The sequence below is a fragment of the Orcinus orca genome, chromosome 17 (genome assembly GCF_937001465.1).
Source record: "Orcinus orca chromosome 17, mOrcOrc1.1, whole genome shotgun sequence".
Lineage (NCBI taxonomy): Eukaryota > Metazoa > Chordata > Mammalia > Artiodactyla > Delphinidae > Orcinus > Orcinus orca.
In genome coordinates, this window is record NC_064575.1 from 42,706,524 (window position 1) to 42,728,664 (window position 22,141).

Below are 22,141 nucleotides of genomic sequence, written 5' to 3' on the forward strand. Positions count from 1 at the left end.
CCTACCTAAGGAGGCAAAAGACCTGTGTGCAGAAAACTATAAGACACTGATGAAAGAAATTAAAGATTACACAAACAGATGGAGAGATATACCATGTTCTTGGATTGGAAGAATCGACATTGTGAAAATGACTACACTACCCAAAGCATTCTACAGATTTAGTGCAATCCCTATCAAACTACCAATGGTATTTCTCATAGAACTAGATCAAAAAAATTCACAATTTTTATGGAAACACAAAAGACCCTGAGGACTTCCCTGGTGGCACAGTGGTTGAGAATCTGCCTGCTAATGCAGGGGACACAGGTTCGAGCCCTGGTCTGGGAGGATCCCACATGCCACACAGCAACTAGGCCCGTGAGATACAACTACTGAGCCTGCGCGTCTGGAGCCTGTGCTCTGCAACAAGAAAGGCCGCAATAGTGAGAGGCCCGTGCACCATGATGAAGAGTGGCCCCCTCTTGCCACAACTAGAGAAAGCCGTCGCACAGAAATGAAGACCCAGCACAGCATAAATAAATAAATAAATAAATAAATAAATTCCTACTCCCAACATCTTCTTAAAAAAAAAAAAAAGACCCTGAATAGCCAAAGCAATCTTGAGAAAGAAAAACAAAGCTGGAGGAACAGGCTCATGGACTTAAGACTATACTGCAAAGCTACAGTAATCAAGACAGTATGGTATTGGCACAAAAACAGAAATATAGATCAATGGAACAGGATAGAAAACCCAGAGATAACCCACACACATATGGTCACCTTATCTTTGATAAAGGAAACAAGAATATTCAATGGAGAGAAGACAGCCTCTTCAATAAGTGATGCTGGGAAAACTGGACTGCTACATGTGAAAGAATGAAATTAGAACATTCCCTAACACCATACACAAAAATAAACTCAAAATGGATTAAAGACCTAAATGTAAGGCCAGACACTACAAAACTCATAGAGGAAAACATAGGCAGAACACTCTATGACATAAATCACAGCAGGAACCTTTTTGACCCACCTCGTAGAGAAATGGAAATAAAAACAAAAATAAATAAATGGGACCTAATGAAACTTAAAAGCTTTTGCACAGCAAAGGAAACCTTAAACAAGATGAAAAGACAACCCTCAGAATGGGAGAAAATATTTGCCAATGAAGCAACTGACAAAGGATTAATCTCTAAAATTTACAAGCAGCCCATGTAGCTCAATATCAGAAAAACAAACAACCCAATCCAAAAATGGGCAGAAGACCTAAATAGACATTTCTCCAAAGAAGATATACAGATTGCCAACAAACACATGAAAGGATGCTCAGCATCACTAATCATTAGAGAAATGCAAATCAAAAGTACAGTGAGGTATCATCTCACACCTGTCAGAATGGCCATCGTGAAAAAACTCTACAAACAATAAATGCTGTAGAGGGTGTGGAGAAAAGGGAACCCTCTTGCACTGTTGGTGAGAATGTAAATTGATAAAGCCACTAAGGCAAACAGTATGAAGGTTCCTTAAAAAACTAAAAATAGAACTACTATATGACCCAGCACTCCCACTACTTGACATATACCCTGAGAAAACCATAATTCAAAGAGTCATGTACCACAATGTTCATTGCAGCACTATTTACAATCGCCAGGATATGGAAGCAACCTAAGTGTCTATCGACAGATGAATGGATAAAGAAATTGAACACATATATACAATGGAGTAATACTCAGCCATAAAAAGAAACGAAATTGAGTTATTTGTAGTGAGGTGGATGGACCTAGAGTCTGTCCTACAGAGTGAAGTAAGTCAGAAAGAGAAAAACAAGTACCGTATGCTAACACATATATATGGAATCTTAAAAAAAAAATGGTTCTGAAGAACTAGTGACAGGACAAGAATAAAGACACAGTTGTAGAGAATGGACTTGAGGACACAGAGAAGGGGAAGGGTAAGCTGGGACGAAGTGAGAGAGTAGCATTGACATATATACACTACCAAATGTAAAATAGATAGCTGGTGGGAAGCAACCACATAGCACAGGGAATTCAGCTCGGTACTTTGTGACCACCTAGAGGGGTGGGATAGGGAAGGTGGGAGGGAGATGCAAGAGGGAGGAGATATGGGGATATATGTATACATGTAGCTGATTCATTTGTTGTACAGCAGAAACACAACGTTGTAAAGCAATTATACTCCAATAAAGATGTTTCAAAAAATTTTAATGTAACTGGTGAATGACTGCTTGAAGCAGTCAAAATGTTTGAACCTATACAAAGATTACCATGAATGTGACAACTATAAATACAGATTGGTACCACAAATTTAAAAAAAGTTTAATAAAACATTGTATTCTAATTAACTAAACAATAATACCCTCAAGTAGGAGAATGAGGGACACAGACATTTTGTGTTTCTGCTTGCAACAAGAGCCAAAGGAAACTGCCCATACAATTTCTTAATGACCCAAGGGAAAATAGCTAAAACCACAGTGGAAATAGAAAATGCCTTTAGTAATTTCTATTATAAACTTTTCACCTCATGGAGAAACTGGACAAAGCAAATCTGATAGCTGTATGGCCACGTTTAATTCCTTGGTATATGTTTGTCTTTTACCTCCTCTGCCCTAGTTTCTTAAACAGAAGTTGAGTGAAGTTCATGTAGCATGGTTTATTTTAATAGCCCTTTAGTTCTAGATGAGATGGGTTACAGTAGTGGACAAGAATAGCTTGTTGGATGAGAGGGTTATCTACTATGTATACGGAAAAGGAAAAGGCCACATTTAGGTTTTGGCTTTTGTCACTAGTTCTTCAAGCACAATTTTAACATTAAGCCATTATAATCTAATTAATCAATATGATCTCATATAAAGTAGATCTGAAATATTATACATAATGTGTGTATCATTGAACAACTACTTATGAATTCTTTTTGTCCCTGGACTAATATGTTTATTGTTGATATCCCATGACTCAACATTTTATGATCCATTTATTGTTTATACTGTATTTTTTCCCCAGTTACCAAAGCACATTCTTGAATTACTGCTCTCATAGTTCACCTTTTCTAAATGTCCTTTCGTACCTTTTCCAGGTAGCCACATCCTGGACATCCCTCGACATCTAGTTCACCATTGTGTTATATTGTAAAGTCTTGCTTAATATGCAGCTTGTGGTGGTGCCTCCTTTCTCTGTACTCATATAGAACCTATCATTGTATTGAGCCTTATGTTTCTAGTTATTTTTTTGTTTGTTTTGTTTGTTTGTTTTTTGTGGTACGTGGGCCTCTCACTGTTGTGGCCTCTCCTGTTGAGGAGCACAGGCTCCGGACGTGCAGGCCCAGCGGCCATGGCTCACGGGCCCAGCCACTCCGTGGCATGTGGGATATTCCTGGACTGGGGCACGAACCCATGTCCCCTGCATCGGCAGGCGGACTCTCAACCACTGTGCTACCAAGGAAGCCCTCTAGTTATTTTTTGTGTTTATGTCTTATCTTTCCAACTAGATGCTGAAAGATTCTAAGAGGCAGGAATTGTTTGTTATATATCTTTGTATCTTTGCCACTTTGTCTAACAGGGTGCAGGTTTTTGGTTGCTTGTAATTTTTCAGAACTCTTGGTTGCAAGTTAAAGAAATGGAACACTAATTCAAGTAATGAAGAAGGTCCAGGGATGGGTCTGGCTAAATATTTAGTCATGCTGGATCAGGTATCCAAATTTTTCATCAAGAATTTGTCCTCCTGCTTTCCTTTGTCTTGGCTTTGCTCTCAGGTGAGAGCTCCCTAAAGTATGCCTTCTAGTAGTAGAGGAAGAGCTTCCTTCTCTCAGTAGATTCAGAGAAAGCTTTGGGGCTGATGATTATTGGTTTGGGGTCATGTGCTCGGCCTGAGTTACATGGTTATGTCTTGAGACGGGGGGTGGGATCAGTTGCCCTCTCTCTTTCATGACATTTGCACTGAAATTGGAGAATGGGTAGTTCCTTAAAGGAAAAGGTGGGCTTTTGTGCTGACAGATGGGAAATGGATGCTGACAGGCAAAAACAAGATGCGCATTGGGAATTTCAGTAAATGTTTCCTGGTTGATCACATAAACTTCTAGGAAAGAAGTCAGATTTGTAGAGATTCCATTTTTTCACCTTCATCCAAAATACTTGTTAGAATAGTGCCGTGTATTCTCTGAGCCCTTCCTAGTCACTTTTGGAGGTGGGTGTAAATGTGATATGATGTATGACTTTGGCTCCCCATTGATTTATCACCAGAGCTGAAAGGTTATTACTCTCTCAAGGATGGATTAATAACTATGCTTAGGTGCTTGAACCTTTGAATAGGCCCTCAAAGTTCTTTTATGGAAGAGTGAACAGAACAATAATGAAATCTCTCACTGTGGATTGTGATGATGATAGCCCAGTGGGTTATGATAAAACTAAGTAGCATTATCAACAAATTAAACTGTGACTCTGTTTTGGATTCTCTCTCTGAGAGCTATGTTGTTTATAAACAACTTCAAAAGTTGTTTATAAAACATATAAATAGTAAGCTTTGAGGTTGCCATTATTTCAAAATAGTGGTCAGGACATGTATACTAAGTTGGCTGACAGGGTTTTTGACTGTCTTTTTTTTGTACATTGAGAAGTTAAGATCAGAGATATTTTAAGTACAAAAACTTAAGTCATATATTGGTCAACTTGCCTGAAACCCAGCCAGTGAAGATCTTAATGAACATTGCAGACAATGAACAGAGTATTAGCAAGATTAATTTCCATGAGAAATGGATGCTAGACAGGTAAAACTGAGATGTCTACTGAGTGTTCAATTAGTCTCTGCTGATTGATCAACTTAACATCCCTGTAGATCAGAATCAGGTTTGTGTGGATTCTGTATATTTTTTCACCTTCATCCCAAACACTTTACAGCTAGGCAATGTAATAATATCTTTGGATGAAAGCATAGATAATCTTTTATCATTGAATTTTGTTTAGTGTTGTGTATGCCCTTCTTAGCTAGTTAAGTTTATTTGTGTGTGGGAAAAGAGCAAATCAAGCATGAATACTTTAGTGTGTTCTTTAGAAACCAATGTTCTGAAATCTCTGAGATAGTTAATATTTATTTTATTCAAAAATATTTATTGAGTACTGCCTTAATTTTATTTTTAATCTTTACTTTTTAGAACTGGAAAATAAGCAGAAATCTACAGCTGGTACCACTTCAAATATTAATTTGTTCTTACAAATGTTTTAATCAACGTGACCCTAATGTCTTTGGAATTGCTCAAGTGTAGAGCAGGTAAGAAGCTCATTTAGAGCCTCACATGACTTGCCGCATCAGCTCTGCACAGTCAGATTATGCCCTACTTAGGATACCATGCTCTTCTCTTTGTCAGTATCTTGAGTAAAGGAAGAAAAATAATTTAATTGTGAAGGTCCCAATTTAAGCATTACAGTCTACCTTTAGATTGTTTAGACTCTAAGTGTGCTGTTTCTTCTTTGACTTAAAATAAAAAAGGAAAAATAAAGGTCAATGTGGAAAATGAGTATTATTTTCTTCTGTCATTTTATGAATACCACTCTCCATTTCTAAATAGTATTAAGGACTTTGATGGGGACAAGTGTTTATTTTATGCATGTTTTGCAAATGAAAAGGAATCACTTTTTAGTGCTAGATAGTTCAACTATATTTGTATGATTTCATTTGAGTTCTTATTTTCTAAGTGTCACTAACATCTTTTTTTTCTTTCTTTTATTAAGGTAACAGTTTGTAACATTAAGTTTCATGTATACAACATTATATTTCAGCTTCTGTATACACTGCTGTGTGCTCACCACCAAAAGTTTAGTTTCCATTCATTGCCATACAGTTAACCCGCTTTACCCATTTCACCCTCTTCCACCCCACTTCCCTTCTGGTAATCACTAATATGTTCTCTGTATCTGTGTGTTTGTTTTTGTTTTGCTTGTTTTATTTTATTATTGCTTGTTTTATATTCCACAGTAAGTGAAATCATATGGTATTTGTCTTTCTCTGACTTATTTCACTTAGCATAATATGCTCAAGGTCTATCATTGTTGTAGCAAATGGAAAGATTGCATCTTATATTTTATGACTGAGTAGTATATATATATATATATATATATATATATATGCTATTGTAAATAATTCTGCAGTGAGCATAGGGGGCACATATCTTTTCAAACCAGTGTTTTTATATTCTTCAGATGAATACCCAGAAGTAGAAGAGCTGGATCATGTAATAGTTCTATTTGTAATTTTTAAAAAAAAATTTATTGGGGTATAATTGATTTACAATGTTCTGTTAGTTTCAGGTATACAGAAAAGTGAATCTGTTATACATAGACATATATCCACTCTTTTTTAGATTCTTTTCCCCATAAGCCATTACAGAGTACTGAGTAGAGTTCCCTGTGCTATACAGCAGGTCCTTATTAGTTATCTACTGTATATATATGCCATTTGCAGCAACATGGTTGGACCTAGAGATTCTCATACTGAGTGAAGTAAGTCAGACAGCGAAAGACGAATATCATATGATATTACTTATATGTGGAATCTCAAAAAAGGCTACAAATGAACTTATCTACAAAACCAAAGTAGAGTTACAGATGTAGAAAATAAACTTATGGTTACTGGGGAGTAAGAGGCATGGGGAGGGATAAATTGGAAGATTGGGTGTGACACATACATATTTTTAATTTGTTGAGGAACCTCCATACTGTTTTCCATAGCAGCTGCACCAATTTACATTCCCACCAATGGTGCATGGAGGTTCCCTTTTGTCCACACCCTTGCCAACACTTGTTTCTTGCCTTTTTGATAATATCCATTCTAATGGGTGGGAGGTGGTATCTCATTGTGGTTTTGATTTTCATTTCCCTAATAATTAGTGACATTGAACATCTTTTCATGTGCCTGTTGGTCATCTGTACGTCTTCTTTGGACAAATGTCTATTCAGATCCTCTGTCCATTTTTAAATCAGGGTTTTTGTTGTTTTATGAGTTCTTTATATATTTTGGATATTAACGCCTTATTTGATATATGATTTGCAAATATCTTCTCCCATTTGGAGGTTGTCTTTTCATTGTGTTGATGGTTTCCTTTGCTGTGCAAAAGTTTTGAGTGTGATGTAGTCCTTTTTATTTTTGCTTTTTTTTCCTTTGCCTGATGAGACATATCCAGAAAGATGTTGCTAAGACCAGTGTTAAAGAGTGTGCTGCCTATGTTTTCTTCTAGGAGTTTTATGGTTTCAGGTTTCACATTCAAGTCTTGATGTTTATTTTTGTGTATGATGTAAGAAACTAGTGGTCTAGTTTCATTTTTTGTATATGGCTGTCCAATTTTCCCAACACCATTTATTGAAAAACTATCCTTTCTCCATTGTATGTTCTTTGCTCCTTTGTTGTAAATTAACTGTCCATTTATGTGTGAGTTTATTTCTGAACTCTCAATTCTGTTCCACTGATCTGTGTGTATGTTTTTCTGTCAATACCATGAGGTTTTAATTAATTTTGCTTTGTAGTGTAATATGAAATCAGGAGTGTCATACCACCACTTCTTTTTCCTAAGGGACACTAACGTCTTATTGACTAAGATAAAACCTTCATTCCACTTAAAAATGAGTAGAAGCTGAAAACCCAGGCTTGGTTACTCCTAACATCACTTTGTTCTTGCTTTTAAAGCTTTAAATTTTTTTTTCCACAAGAGAAACTGACAGAAACCAGGGAAGTAGTGCTGGGGTGAGAATTTGACTCCTTTTCTCTGAAGGACAGCAGGAAAGTAGGGGAAAAATTCTTATGAAAATATATATACAGTTTGCATAGACCAGTAGTTTTTGGAAGTGTGGTTCTGTCCAGCATCATCCACATCACTTGAGAACTTGTTAGAAGTGCAGATTATTTGTCCCCACCCCAGACCAATGAATCAGAAACTGGGGGAGTATGGCCCAACAGTCTATGGTTGAACAGCTCCTCCAGGTGATTTTGATGCACACTCTTATTTGAGAACCCCAGGGACAGATTAAGATAAGTTTGCTGTGGGTTCAGAAAAGCAAGAAATTTAATTATAATTTATGTTTAAACCCCACTAGAAATATGTTTCTTCATGTACCTATTTGGTGGTTCTTCTTGTGGAAAGCTGAGTGATTTCTCTTCTTACATGTATTTTATTACCATGTTACCTTCCTAACTAGGCCCTTTATTAGTTCACTTCAGGACATACTCCTTCATGCATCAGGGTGGCCTCTGGCATACCTGGGAAGCTAAATCAATGGAGCACAGCTGAGAGGCTATCAATTCCAAAGAAAGCAAGGGTCAGTCCCCACTGAGACAGAGTCGGGACCTCGAGGTAAATTTCTAAAGGCTCCATTAACCAAGAATGCATTTTAAACAAAAATAAAAAACAAGGTACAAATGAAAGTCATAGGAGCTCACTTAAAAATGAGTTACAGGAATAAACTCTATGTTTATTGAGGGAAAACTACTGAGAAAATTGATTTTGATTAGGGAAATATTTGTATACAACCTATGTTGTTGAAAAGAGTGTTTTGTTTACCATTTTAATCTCATGACTTCAGCGGCAATTTATGTGCTGTCTTCGTTCTGGGGAGAAAACTGTATTCATTTATCTATGTACTCATTTATTCAACAAATATTTCAGGTACTCTTGAAGCTCAGGGGAGATGAAGAGACTCTTGACTCTCTGCCTCCACATTTTCACCCCATCCTCTTCATATCTCAAGGCACTGAGACTTAGTTTCTGCCCTATTCCAAAACTGGTCTTTCAGAGGTCATCAGTGACTTCCTACCAATCCAGCTGCTCCTTATCTGGCTGTTCTTCTCTGTAGGTTTGGGCTTGATTGACCATCTTCTGCCTCTTGGAACTGTATGCCTTAGGATCGTTCTTTATTTCTCTGATGGCCTTTTCCCCATACCTTTAACTGAATTCTCTTCTATACCTTCATTCAAAAACAAGGGTTCTATGAGATTTCTCTACTTAGTCCCATTTTATTCTCTCTTAGCACTTTTTCTTTACCTGAAGGAACTCACCTACTCTTATCAGTTTCATTTAGCTTCATTTATCACACCTAGGTGGGTAGCTGCTAAATCTCTTTCTTCATTTTTAACCCATGTTTCCAAGCTCTTCAATTTCAACATATCCAAAATAGAGTTGATTCTCTTCTTCACAAATTATTTATTCATGTATTAGGCAAATATTTATTGAGGGGTTACTGTCTACCAGGCACTGTTTTCTGTTCTAAAGACATAGCAATGAACAAAACTGACAGGGTCTCTGATTTCAGAAAGCTTATGTTCTGATGGGGTGGGGGAGGCAAACCATAAAACCAGGAAAATAATATGGTGATATGTACTTTGAAGAGAAGTAAAATAAGATTCGAGAGATAGAGAAATTATGAGAATACTTTTTATACAGGGTAGTCTGTGTCTGATAAAGTAATATTTGATAAATAATTAGAAACAAGTGAGGGAATGAGTCCTGTGGGTATAATGAATAGGAATCAATTGAGTGTTTGAAAGGCATAAAGTTCAGGATGATGCTGGAAAGCATCAAATAACTGAATGTGTGCTAAAGAGAAAGCATGACTCTGAGGTCAAGAGATTTAGTGTTGCTGGATGCATGGTCATGCATCAAGTGTCACCATGAGAACTAGACTGGGGAGGATGCATCTGCTTCTGCCCTGTGGGACAACCCTGTGTTCTGAATCATTATTTAATTAAATCAGAAATTAATCTTACTCCACATAAATGTGGGTGTCTGTATGCATGTGAGTTTGTGGTCTCTTCTTGCCAATCTATAATCCTTCCAAAATGTTGGAATCTGAAACACTGCAAAGTATTTTTATTTTCTAACAATTACAACCAACCTTTATTTATTCAAGTAAAATTGAAGCAATTGGAGCATTAACTTTTCGTGAATTTTTTGGATTCAATATTTTTCATTTTTTCTCTTCTGTGGGTACTCTCTGGAAGTTTTTTGGTTCACTCACATTTGCCTCATAAAGACACAGGAGAGCTCTTGGAGGAAGATGCGGTCATTGCTGCAGCAGAGCCTCAGGCCACCCACTCATGCTCCTGACTCACCGCTGTTTGCCCTCGCTGAGGAACAAGTTGGTCAGGAAGCCATGCCACAGCCATGGCTTTACAGATACCGGACTGCCATGGAGCCAGAGGTGGCGATTCACCGGATTAGAATCACCCTCACTAACCGCAACGTTGAAGTCTTTGGAGAAGGTATGTGCTGAACTGATCAGAGACGCTAAGGAGAAGAATCGTTCGGATGCCTACCAAGACTCTGAGAATAACTACAAGGAAAACTCCTTGTGGTGAAGGTTCTAAGACTTGAGATCGTTTGCAGTTGAGGATCCACGAGTGACTCATTGACCTGCACAGTCCTTCTGAGATCTTCAAGCAGATCACGTCCACCAGTATTGAGCCAGGAGTCGAGGTTGAAGTCACCACTGCAGATGCTTAAATCAACATTTTAAATAAATTGATAATCAGTTGTTAAAAAAAAAAAGTAAAAAAGAGAAACTCAAGTCTCTTTTACTGTTATACATTGTTATCCTCTGTGTTGTGAGGAAGTAGTTTCAAAGAGAAAAAAAAATTTAGGATTAGTAATAATTCAAGAATAATTTCTGATTATTAACATTTCTGTGTTTCCTTTGTTTACATAATCCAAGATAGATGTTCTCTATGTAATTACCGAAGAGCTCTAACAAGTTTTCAGAATGATGTTAGTTGAATCCAGTGGGTAAAGAATCAGTAGATCTTGGGACTTCCCTGGTGGCACAGTGGTTAAGAATCCACCTGCCAGTGCAGGGCACATGGATTTGATCCCTGGTCCAGGAAGATCCCACATGCCATGGAGCAACTAAGCCTCTGCGCCACAACTACTGAGCCTGCAATCTAGAGCTGGGGAGCCTAGAGCCCATGCTCCACAGCAAGAGACGCCACTGCAATGAGAATCATGTGCACCAAAATGAAGAGTGGCGCCCGCTCACCACAACTAGAGAAAGCCCATGCAGCAATGAAGACCCAACGCAGCCAAAATTAAATAAATTAATTAATTAATTTAAAAAAATCAATAGATCTAGCTGAAGCACTGATAATTGTTTTTCTATAATCAAAGCAATAAGCCATTAAGGATATTTGCTCTTTTTGAAATTTATGTTGAAAAACATTGTTTTCTTTTATACTATCATATTTGTTAATGGAGATTACTGAGAAAGTTTTAAATGAAGGTAGATTTAATTTTTTTGCTGAATAAGTCTTCTAAAATCTCTAAAATAAACACTTGGAACCTTCATTGGCATTTTTTCATAAAATAGCTCTTTGCATGATCCTTGTTGTGTAGGTTATTTTCTAGACTGCAGCTGTGAGATAATAAATGGCTGGAAGTCTCCTGCACTTGCTAAAGAATTGTTTTGCTTCTTGGCACAGAGAAAGTCCTTGTACAGATTTTCTGCACACTTGCTGCTGGAACTTTGGGAGCCTTCTGTAGGCCACAGGGCTCCATATCTCATGAAGGTTATTGAAGCTATTGGAGTTCAAGAGGGCCCTTGAGACCTAGACCAGACCTGGCACACCAGGATTAACGAGGAGACTTTTAAATAATTCTCATCCCACTCAGTGGGTGTCCTGAGGGTCCAGAGAAGTTCCCTATGGTGGAAGGGAGTCCAGGACATGTGCCCGGTTTCTAGGTACAGCATTGGAGTGAGTGAAGATGGCAACACTATAAGTAAACATGGGGGTTGGTGGTGGATCAGTGAGCTACAAAAGCTAAAAGAGCAAAGCTGCTTCAGAAAGCAGGATTTTAGATTCTGTGTCTTTATTCATGCCTTCCCACTAGGTTCAACAGTACCATTTTTTTAGATTACATATATATGTGTTAGCATACGGTATTTGTTTTTCTCTTTCTGACACTTCACTCTGTATGCCAGTCTCTAGACCCATCCACCTCACTACAAATAACTCAATTTCATTCCTTTTTATGGCTGAGTAATATTCTGTTGTATAAATGTGCCACATCTTCTTTATCCATTCATCTGTCGATGGACATTTAGGTGCGTCCGTGTCCTGGCTATTGTAAATAGTGCTACAATGAACATTGTGGTACATGTATATTTTTTGAATTATGGTATCTCAGGGTATATGCTCAGTAGTGGGATTGCTGGGTCATATGATAGTTCTAATTTTAGTTTTTTAAGGAACATCCATACTGTTCTCTATAGTGGCTGTATCAATTTACATTCCCACCAACAATGCAAGAGGGTTCGATTTTCTCCACACCCTCATCATTTTTTGATGATGGCCATTCTGACCAGTGTGAGGTGATACCTCATTGTGGTTTTGATTTGTGTTTCTCTAATGATTAGTGATGCCAAGCATCTTTTCATGTGTTTGCTGGCAATCTGTATCTTCTTTAGAGAAATGTCTATTTAGGTCTTCTGCCAATTTTTGGATTGGGTTATTTGTTTTTTTTGATATTGAGCTGCATGAGCTGTTTGTATATTTGAACAATTAATCATTTGTCCATTGATTCCTTTGCAAATATTTTCTCTCATTCTGAGGGTTGTCTTTTCATCTTGTTTATGGTTTCCTAAGCTGCATAAAAGATTTTAAGTTTCATTAAGTCCCATTTGTTTACATTTTTTAAAATTTCCATTACTCTAGGAAGTGGGTCAGAAGGGATCTTGCTGTGATTTATGTCATAGAGTGTTCTGCCTATGTTTTCCTCTAAAAGTGTTATATTTTATAAGGTCTGGCCTTAGATTTAGGTCTTTAATCCATTTTGAGTTTATTTTTGTGTATGGTGTTAGGAAGTGTTCTAATTTCATTCTTTTACATATAGCTATCCAGTTTTCCCAGCACCACTTATTGAAGAGGCTATCTTTTTTCCATTCTATATTCTTGTCTCCTTTATCAAAGATAAGGTGACCATATGTGTGTGGGTTCATCTCTGGGAGTTCCATCCTTTTCCATTGATATATATTTCTGTTTTTGTGCCAGCACCATACTGTCTTGATTACTGTAATTTGTAGTATAGTCTGAAGTCAGGGAGCCTGATTCCTCCAGCTCTGTTTTTGTTTCTCAGGATTGCTTTGGCTATTTGGGGTCTTTTGTGTTTCCATACAAATTGCGAAATTTTTTGTTCTAGTTCTGTGAAAAGTGCCATTGGTAATTTTATAGGGCTTGCATTGAATCTGTAGATTGCTTTGGGTAGTATAGTCATTTTTCACAATATTGATTCTTCCAATCCAAGAATATGGTATATCTCTCCATCTGTTTGTATTGCCTTTGATTTCTTTCATCAGTGTCTTACAGTTTTCTGCATACAGTTCTTTTCCTCCTTATGTAACTTTATTCCTAGGTATTTCATTCTTTTTGTTGCAATGGTAAATGGGAGTGTTTCCTTAATTTCTTTCTGATTTTTCATTGTTAGTGTATAGGAATGCATGAGATTTCTGTGCAGTAATTTTGTATCCTGCTACCTTATCAAATTCATTGATTAGCTCTAGTAGTTTTCTGGTGGCATCTTTTGGATTTTCTATGTATAGTGTCATGTCATTTGCAAACAATACAGCTTTACTTCTTTTCCAGTTTGGATTCCTTTTATTTCTTTTTCTTCTCTGATTGCTGTGGCCAGGACTTCCAAAACTCTGTTCAATAAAAGTGGCAAGAGTGGGCACCCTTGACTTGTTCCTGATCTTAGAGGAAATGCTTTTAGTTTTTCACCATTGAGAATGATATTTGCTGTGGGTTTTTCATATATGGCCTTTATTATGTTGAAGTACATTCCCTCTTTGCCCACTTTCTGGAGAGTTTTTATCATAAATTGGTGTTGAATTTTGTTGAAAGCTTTTTCTGCATCTATTGAAATTATCATATGGTTTTATCCTTCAATTTGTTAATTTGGTGTATCACATTGATTGATTTGCATGTATTGAAGAATCCATGCATTCCTGGAATAATCCTCACTTGATCATGGTATATGATAGTTTTAATGTGCTGCTGGATTCTGTTTGCTAGTATTTTGTTGGGGATTTTTGCATCTATGTTCATCAGTGATATTGGTCTGTAGTTTTCTTTTTTTTGTGACATCTGTATCTGGTTTTGTTATCAGGGCAATGGTGGCCTCAGAATGCATTTGGAGTGTTCCTCCCTCTGCTATGTTTTGGAAGATATTGAGAAGGATAGGTGTTAGCTCTTCTTTAAATGTTTGATGTAATTCACATGTGAAGCCATCTCGTCCTGGGCTTTTCTTTGTTGGAAGATTTTAAATCACAGTTTCAGTTTCAGTGCTTGTGATTGCCTTGTTCATATTTTCTAATTCTCCTGGTTCAGTCTTGGAAGGTTGTACTTTTCTAAGAATTTGTCCATTTCTTCCAGGTTGTCCATTTTATTGGCATATAGTTCCTTGTAGTAGTCTCTCATGATCCTTTGTATTTCTGTGGTGTCAGTTTTTACTTCTCCTTTTTCATTTCTAATTCTGTTGATTTGAGTCTTTTCCCTTTTTTTCCTGATGAGTCTGGCTAATGGTTTATCAATTTTGTTTATCTTCTCAAAGAACCAGCTTTTAGTTTTATTGATCTTTGCTATTGTTTCCTTCATTTATTTCTGATCTTATCCATTTCTTTTTCATTCATTTCTGATCTGATATTTATGATTTCTTTCCTTCTGCTAACTTCAAGGTTTTTTTGTTCTTGTTTCTCTAATTGCTTTAGGTGTAAGGTTAGATTGTTTATTTGAGATTTTTCTTGTTTCTTGAGGTAGTATTGTATTGCTATAAACTTCCCTCTTAGCTTTTGCTGCATCCTATAGGTTTTGTGTCATTACATTTTCATTATCATTTGTTTCTTGGTATTTTTTGATTTCTTCTTTGATTTCTTCATTGATCTCTTGGTTATTTTAGTATTGTTTGGCCTTTGTGTGTTTGTACTTTTTACAGTTTCTTTTTTCCTGTAACTGATATCTAGGCTCATAGCATTGTGGTCAGAAAAGATGCTTGATATGATTTCAATTTTTAAAAATTTAACGAGGGTTGATTTGTGACCCAAGATGTAATCTATCCTGGAGAATGTTCATGTGCACTTGAGAAGAATGTATATTCTATTGTTTTTGGATGTATGTCCTATAAATATCTGTTAAGTCCATATGGTCTAATGTGTCATTTAAAGCTTGTGTTTACTTAGTTATTTTCATTTTGGATGATCTGTCCATTGGGGTAAGAGGGGTGTTAAAGTCCCCTACTATTATTGTGTTAGAGTCAATTTCCCTTTTTATGGCTGTCATCATTTGCCTTATGTATTGAGGTTCTCCTATGTTGGGTGCATAAATATTTACAATTGTTATGTCTTCTTCTTGGATTGATCCCTTGATCATTAGGTAGTGTCCTTCCTTGTCTCTTGTAATAGTCTTTATTTTAAAGTGTATTTTGTCTGATATGAGAATTACTGCTCCAGCTTTCTTTTGATTTCTATTTGCCTGGAATATCTTTTTCCATCCCCTCACTTTCAGGCTGTATATGTCCCTAGGTCCAATGTGGGTCTCTTGTAGACAGCATGTATATGGATCTTTTTTTGTCCATTCAGCCAGTCTGTATCTTTTGGTTGGAGCATTTAATCCTTTTACATTTAAGGTCATTATTGATATGTATTTTTGTATTATCATTTTCTTAATTGTCTTGGGTTTGTTTTTGTAGGTGTTTTCCTTCTCTTGTGTTTCCTTCCTAGAGAAGTTCCTGTAGCATTTGTTGTAATGCTGGTTTGGTGGTGTTGAATTCTCTTAACTTTTGCTTGTCTATAAAGCTTTTGATTTTTTCATCAAATATGAATGAGATTCTTGCTGGGTAATCTTGGTTATAGGTTTTTCCCTTTCATCACTTTAAATATATCCTGTCACCCTCTTCTGGCCTACAGAGTTTCTGCTGAAAGATCAGCTGTTAACCTTAGAGGGATTCTCTTATATGTTATTTGTTGCTTTTCCCTTACTGCTTTTAATATTTTTTCTGTGTTTAATGTTTGTTAGTTTGATTAATGGGTGTCTCTGCATGTTTCTCTTGGGTTTATCCTTTACGGGACTCTGCACTTTCTGGACTTGACCATTTCCTTTCCCATGTTGGGGAAGTTTTTGACTATAATCTCTTCAAATATTTTCTCAGACCCTTTATTTTTATCTTCTTCTTCTGGGACACCTATAATTTGAATGCTGGTGTGCTTAATGTCCCAGAAGTTTCTGAGTCTGTGCTGCATTCTTTTCATTCTTTGTTCTTTATTCCGCTCTGCGGCAGTTATTTCCACCATACTGTCTTCCAGTTCACTTATCCGGTCTTTTTCCTCAGTTATTCTGCTATTGATTCCTTCTAGAGTATTTTTAATTTAAGTTATTGTGATGTTCATTACTGTTTGTTTGCTCTTTAGTTTCTTTACGTCCTTGTTAAATGTTTCTTGTATTTTCTCTATTCTATTTTCAAGATTAGATCATGTTTACTATCATTACTCTGAATTCTTTTTCAGGTAGTTTGCCTACTTCCTCTTCATTTATTTGGTGTTATGGGTTTTTATCTTGCTTCTTTGCCTGCAAGATATTTCTCTCTCTTCTCATTTTGTCTAATTTATAGTATTTGAGGTCTCCTTTCCCTAGGCTGCAGGGTTGTAGTTCCTCTTGCTTCTGTTCTCTGCCCCTGGTGGTGAGGTTGGTCCAGTGGCTTGTGTAAGCTACCCGATGGGAGGGACTGGTGCCTGTATTCTGGTGGGTAGAACTGAGTCTTTTACCTCTGATAAGCAGGGCCCTGTCAGGTTGTGTTTTGGGATGTCTGTGAGCTTAGTGTGACTTTAGGTCGTCTGTGTGCTGATGGGTGGGTTCGTGTTCCTGTCCTGTTTGCTGTTTGGTGTGAGGCACCCAGCACTGGGAGCTGCAGGCAGTTCAGTGGAGCTGGGTCTTGGGGACAGATAGTGGCCTCCATGTGAGCTCTTTCCCTGGGGCTGGGAATTCTCTAGTGGTCCAATGTCCTGGACTTGGTTCTCCCACCCCAGAGCCTTGGGCCCGACTTCTGGTTGGGGAACCAAGACCTCACATTTTGCTTGTCCTGGCAATAAAGGGGATTAAAAAAAATTTTTTTTAAAGACTAACAGAACTCCAGAAAAATGGTAAAAAGTAAAATCGAACAAACAAAAACAGAAACGAGGAAACACGCACACACAAAAAAGAAATAAAAGAGAATCAAATAAAACAAAAAGCAAGAGAACAACAGACAAACAAAAGAACCCAAGAATGAAATCAAACAATTAAAAAGAAAACTAACGAAAACACAAAACCACAAAACAAAACCAAAGCAGAGTGCCAACTAAAGAATGAAGCAAAGAAACAAAACAAACTGAGAAAAATGATAAAAGAAAAGAAAGAAAAAGAAAAAGGGGAAAGAAGACCGAACAACAGAAAAGCAATGTAGAAATAGAAATTTAAAAAGTATAATATTAAAGAAAAAAAAATGACAAACCAATCCCCAGACAAATGGTAAAAACAAAATCAAATAAACAAAAACAGAAACAAGGAAACACACACACATACAAAAGAAACAAAAACAGGACCAAATAAAACAAAAAGCAAGAGAACAACCAGACAAGTAGAAGAACCCAAGAGTGAAATCAAACAATTACAATCAAAAATATCAAAAACACAAAACCTAAAAACAGAACCAAAGCAGTGTGCCCACTGAAGAATAAAGCACGGAAACAGAAGAAACTGATAAAAATGATTAAAATTTTAAAAAAGGGAAGAAATGCAGAACAACACAAAAGCAAAGTAGAAATGGAAGTATAAAAAATAAGTTACAGAAAAAGAAGAAGAAAAAAATAAGGGAAAAGAACACAGAACAGAAAAGCAAAGTAAAAATAGAAATATGTATTAAAAAAATAAAAACGATGTTACAAAACACAAAGATCCCAAAAGACTAAATAAAAAAAGTAAAACAACAAACAAAAAAAGCCATAACCAACAGCAGAATGAGTCAACACATATTAAAAAGAATAGTAATAATTATGTTTCCCTGAGTCTCAGCTGTAAGTGTCCTTGCATACACTGTGAGCCACAGCCCACTTCTGCCTCCCCAAGAGGCCCTCCTCTGCCTCCAGGCTCGTCTCTGGACCTGCTGTGGGCCCTGTGGGGACCATTCAGACTCTGATCCAGCCCAATTCCTGCGTGTACTTGCCTCCAAAGTCCTCAGCTGCCAGAGCTAGACTGTTTTCTTTTGTAGGAACACTCACTGTCTACTCAGATATTACGTAGACACAGGGTCTACCTAGTTGATTGTGGGGATTTAATCTGCAGCTTGTGAAGCTCATGGAAAGATTTTTGATCCTCTTCTTTAGTCGCCCCATCCCTGGGGTTCAGCTTTGGTTTTATCCCCGCCTCAGCGTGTGGTCCACCCAGAGGAGTCTGGTCCTGAGGCTGCCTTGGAGATCTTGGGTCTGCCCCAGTGAGAACAGGGTGCAGAGGTGGTATGACTGCTTGGATCACAGAAGCCCTGGGATGCACCAAATGTTCAGGGAAGCTGGTGGCCACAGGCACAAGAGATATGGCCCTAGTGAGGGTCTTTTCTAGCTCCTGGCATAAGTGCATGAGGACCAGCCCTGAGGGGGCTTTTTTTATTGCCCTGAAGCCGGCGTGTGAGGGCCAGCCCTGAGAGGGCTGCTTTTATTGTCCATGCAGGCTCTGGCATGTGGGGAGAGAGAGGCTACAATAGTGGTTCCTCTCCCTGCGTGGGACTCGGCAGTAGCGCCTGCTTCCATGGCAGTCCAGTCTGCCTCCATAGGCATTCCTTGCTATGGATTTCCTCCCTCCCATCCCCTCAGTCTGTCTCCCCACAGCCAACAGCAGTTCTCACCGTGGGCCTGTTCTCCAATCCCAACTCTCCAGCTCCCAGCCCCCTTGCACACCTGTGAACACACATCCCAGTCCAGGGTACATAGGGCTGTGGTACAGACCATCTGTGTAGTTCTCACTCTGTCACGTCTGCCACAGATTGGCTGCTTCACCCTCTTCCAGCAGCCTCAAATGCCTCCCTTCTCTCTCAATCGATTTCCCTATCAGAAAGAGGTTTCCTCAAATTCGGGAATCTCTCCTCTGCTTCAGTTCCCCTGTGCCAGGGTACAGGTCCCATCCCGATTCCTCTCCTCCTCCTTCTCCTTTCTTTTTCTTGTCCTGTCCAGTTATGCAGGGATATTTATAGTCCTTTCCCGTGTCCAAGGTCTTCTGCTAGTGTTCAGCCAGTGTTCTGTGAGTATTGTTGCATCTATAGGTGTATTCCTGATGCATCCATGGAAAGAGATGAATTCCACATCCTCCTACTCCTCCACCATCTTAGCTGTCCTGGATGTATTTTAAAAGTATATGTGAGTACCTACCTGATAGAAATATTCATGGAATTAAATTCTTTCAATTTAAGCACTTTCAGAGGTTATCTAACCAAGTGAATCTGTTCGTAATATGTTATCTGTATTTTTGTTCATATGAGGATCTGTGTTATGAACTAGAATTCTGATACATTATATTTTTAGAGAGGTATTTAGAGAAAGTGAGAGAATCTTTCATGTAACAGATACCAGTTATCTTACCACTAATTCCAAACTTCTCATTTCATGAAAGGAATTATTTGTTAGAAAAATATTTTTCCACTGTACTATTTTTCTTACAATGCTAAGGGGATTCCTATTTGCTTAGTACTGATATATTTTCCAGGGTGTATGTCCCATAATCAGTTCTAGTTGAGCATGTCTTGCTGAATTTCAGAAGCATCTAAGGAAATCACAGTGGTTTGGCATGGGGAAACCATAGTGCCAGAATGCTTGAGTAGGTGACAAGGAGGGGGGAAAGTAGTGAAGATGTTGCCAGGCATGCTAAATTTGTTTATTTTGTGGTGCTAGTGCTTGTTGAATTAACACTCACAGGACTCTAAGTATTATATAAAATATCAGGCACAGCCTATGCCTAGCAGGCTTATGATACAACTCTGTGTAGCTTCAATGTATACAAAATGTTGATTTGTCTAGGGGGAAAAACGTTTAGACAATACAGATGATTGAACGAGGTGATCTCCTGAAATTATTTTTGGTCCTGTGGTTCCAAGAAGGGCTATGTATTTCTAAACCTGGTGATTACTGACAAATTAAGGTGTGAAAACTCTAGCCAAGAATGCTGCTCAGTGCTCATTGGGAGAGCTGAAGTATATTGGGAATATTCCCAAGTTGGTGGAGAATACCCTGGATTTGCAAGATGCTTTCATGACTGATTGTATTTAAATTTTGCTTTTTTAGTATGCTTTTGAGAGCCTGATGAAGAAGCAAACCTGAAACAAAGAATAATTTATTTTAGCCTAGTTAAGACTCATCAGATTGACCCTTTCATTAAGAGGACTGTAAAGCACCGTAAAGCAGAGTGAGCCCCAGAAGGAAAGAAGAGGAAATGTGAAGAGAAAAAGGAATAAAGAAGTTGATCACTGAAGAGACAGTGTGGAAAAACAGTAGGCAGCTTTCCCCTCAGAAAACATGGGAGAGGGGCATATAACCTGACATCTTGCTTTTCAAACAAATATGTTTCTGAAGCCTGAAAAGGTAAAGTAACTTGTTCAAAATCATACAGTGTGTCAGTGGAAAAGCCTAAACTCTTAGCTTAGTTCAATGTGTTTTATTTCAACTATGCCTATAACTTGCCCATAGAGTCTTCCAGAAAACCAGAATTTCTACAACATATCTCTTTAATTTCCTTGCTGCTACACAAATGCTGTTCTTTAAACACTTAAGTGCAGTTATTGCCTTTTAGCCCTGTGACCCTCCTTTACTCTGTCCTTTATCTCTTTTCTTCTCCAACACCCTTAAGGATGATATTCTAAATCTGAGTTTTCAGAAACATCTGCTTATTCCAAATAGATTAGATGGCAGATATAGAAGACTGGGACAATGAAAAGAATGGATTTAATTTTGCTGTGAATCTGAAATTCATTTTCATATTTAACTTAGTTTAATTTCTCTTCAACTGGTATACATATAGGCATACCTTGGAGATATTTTTGGTTCTAGACAATTTATGTCAGAGAACCAAAAATTTTTGGTTCTCTGATGTAAATTATAGCAATATTTTTTTGGATCTGTCTCCTAAAGCAAAGGATATAAAAGCAAAAATAAACACATGGGACCTAATCGTATAAGCTTCTGCACAGCAAAGGAAACCATTGACAAAACAAAAAGACAACTGTTGAATGGGAGAAAATATTTGCAAATGATATGACTAATAAGGAGTTAACCAAAATATATAAACAGCTTATACAACTCAACATCAAAAACAAACAACTTGATTAAAAAATGGGCAGAAGACCTGAATAGACATTTTTCCAAAGAAGACATACAGATGGCCAACAGGCACATGAAAGGATACTCAAAATGACTAATCATCAGAGAAATGAAAATTAAAACCACAGGTGACCTCACACCTGTCAGAATGGCTATCATCAAAAAGACCACAAAGAAATTTTGGCAAGGATGTGGAGAAAAGGGAATTCTCATATGCTGTTGTTGGTAATGTAACTTGGTGTGTCCATTATGGAAAACAGTATGTAGGTTTCTCAAAAAACTAAAAAATTAAACTATCATATGACCCAGCAATTCCACACTTGGGTATTTATAAAAAAAAAAAAAACCACAAAAACACTAATTTGAAAAGATACATGTACCCCAATGTCCATAGCAACATTATTTACAATTGCCAAGATATGGAAACATCCTAAGTGTCCATCAACAGATGAATGGATAAGGAAGATGTAGTATATACATACAATGGAATACTAATCAGCCATAAAAAAGAATGAAATTTTGCCCTTTGCAACAACATGGATGGACATGAAGGGTATTAAACTTAGTGAAATAAATCAGACAGAGAAAGACAAATAATGTATATCACTTATATGTGGAATCTAAAAAATAAAGCAAGTGAGTGAATATAACAAAACAGAAACAGAGTGACAGTTATAGAGAACAAACTAGTGGTTACCCGTGGGGAGAGGGAATGGGGGAGGGGCAAAATAGGGGTAGAGGATTAAGAGGTACAAACTGCTATGTACATATAAGATAAATAAGTTAAAAGGATAT

General features: G+C 37.4%; 1 protein-coding gene and 1 pseudogene across 1 annotated transcript in view; both read left to right on the forward strand.

Annotated features, from left to right (window-relative positions):
• LRRC69 (leucine rich repeat containing 69) overlaps positions 1 to 5,465 on the forward strand; it is a 93,019-nt gene extending 87,554 nt beyond the window's left edge. Inside the window, exon 8 of the mRNA XM_004283221.3 lies at positions 5,140 to 5,465. Within this exon, the coding sequence (XP_004283269.1) occupies positions 5,140 to 5,250 (111 nt within the window). The 3' untranslated portion in view covers positions 5,251 to 5,465. The remainder of the gene's footprint in view (positions 1 to 5,139) is intronic.
• A 3,973-nt stretch (positions 5,466 to 9,438) lies between these two features.
• Positions 9,439 to 10,532, forward strand: LOC101275724 (40S ribosomal protein S20-like; annotated as a pseudogene).
• The last annotated feature ends 11,609 nt before the right edge of the window (positions 10,533 to 22,141 follow it).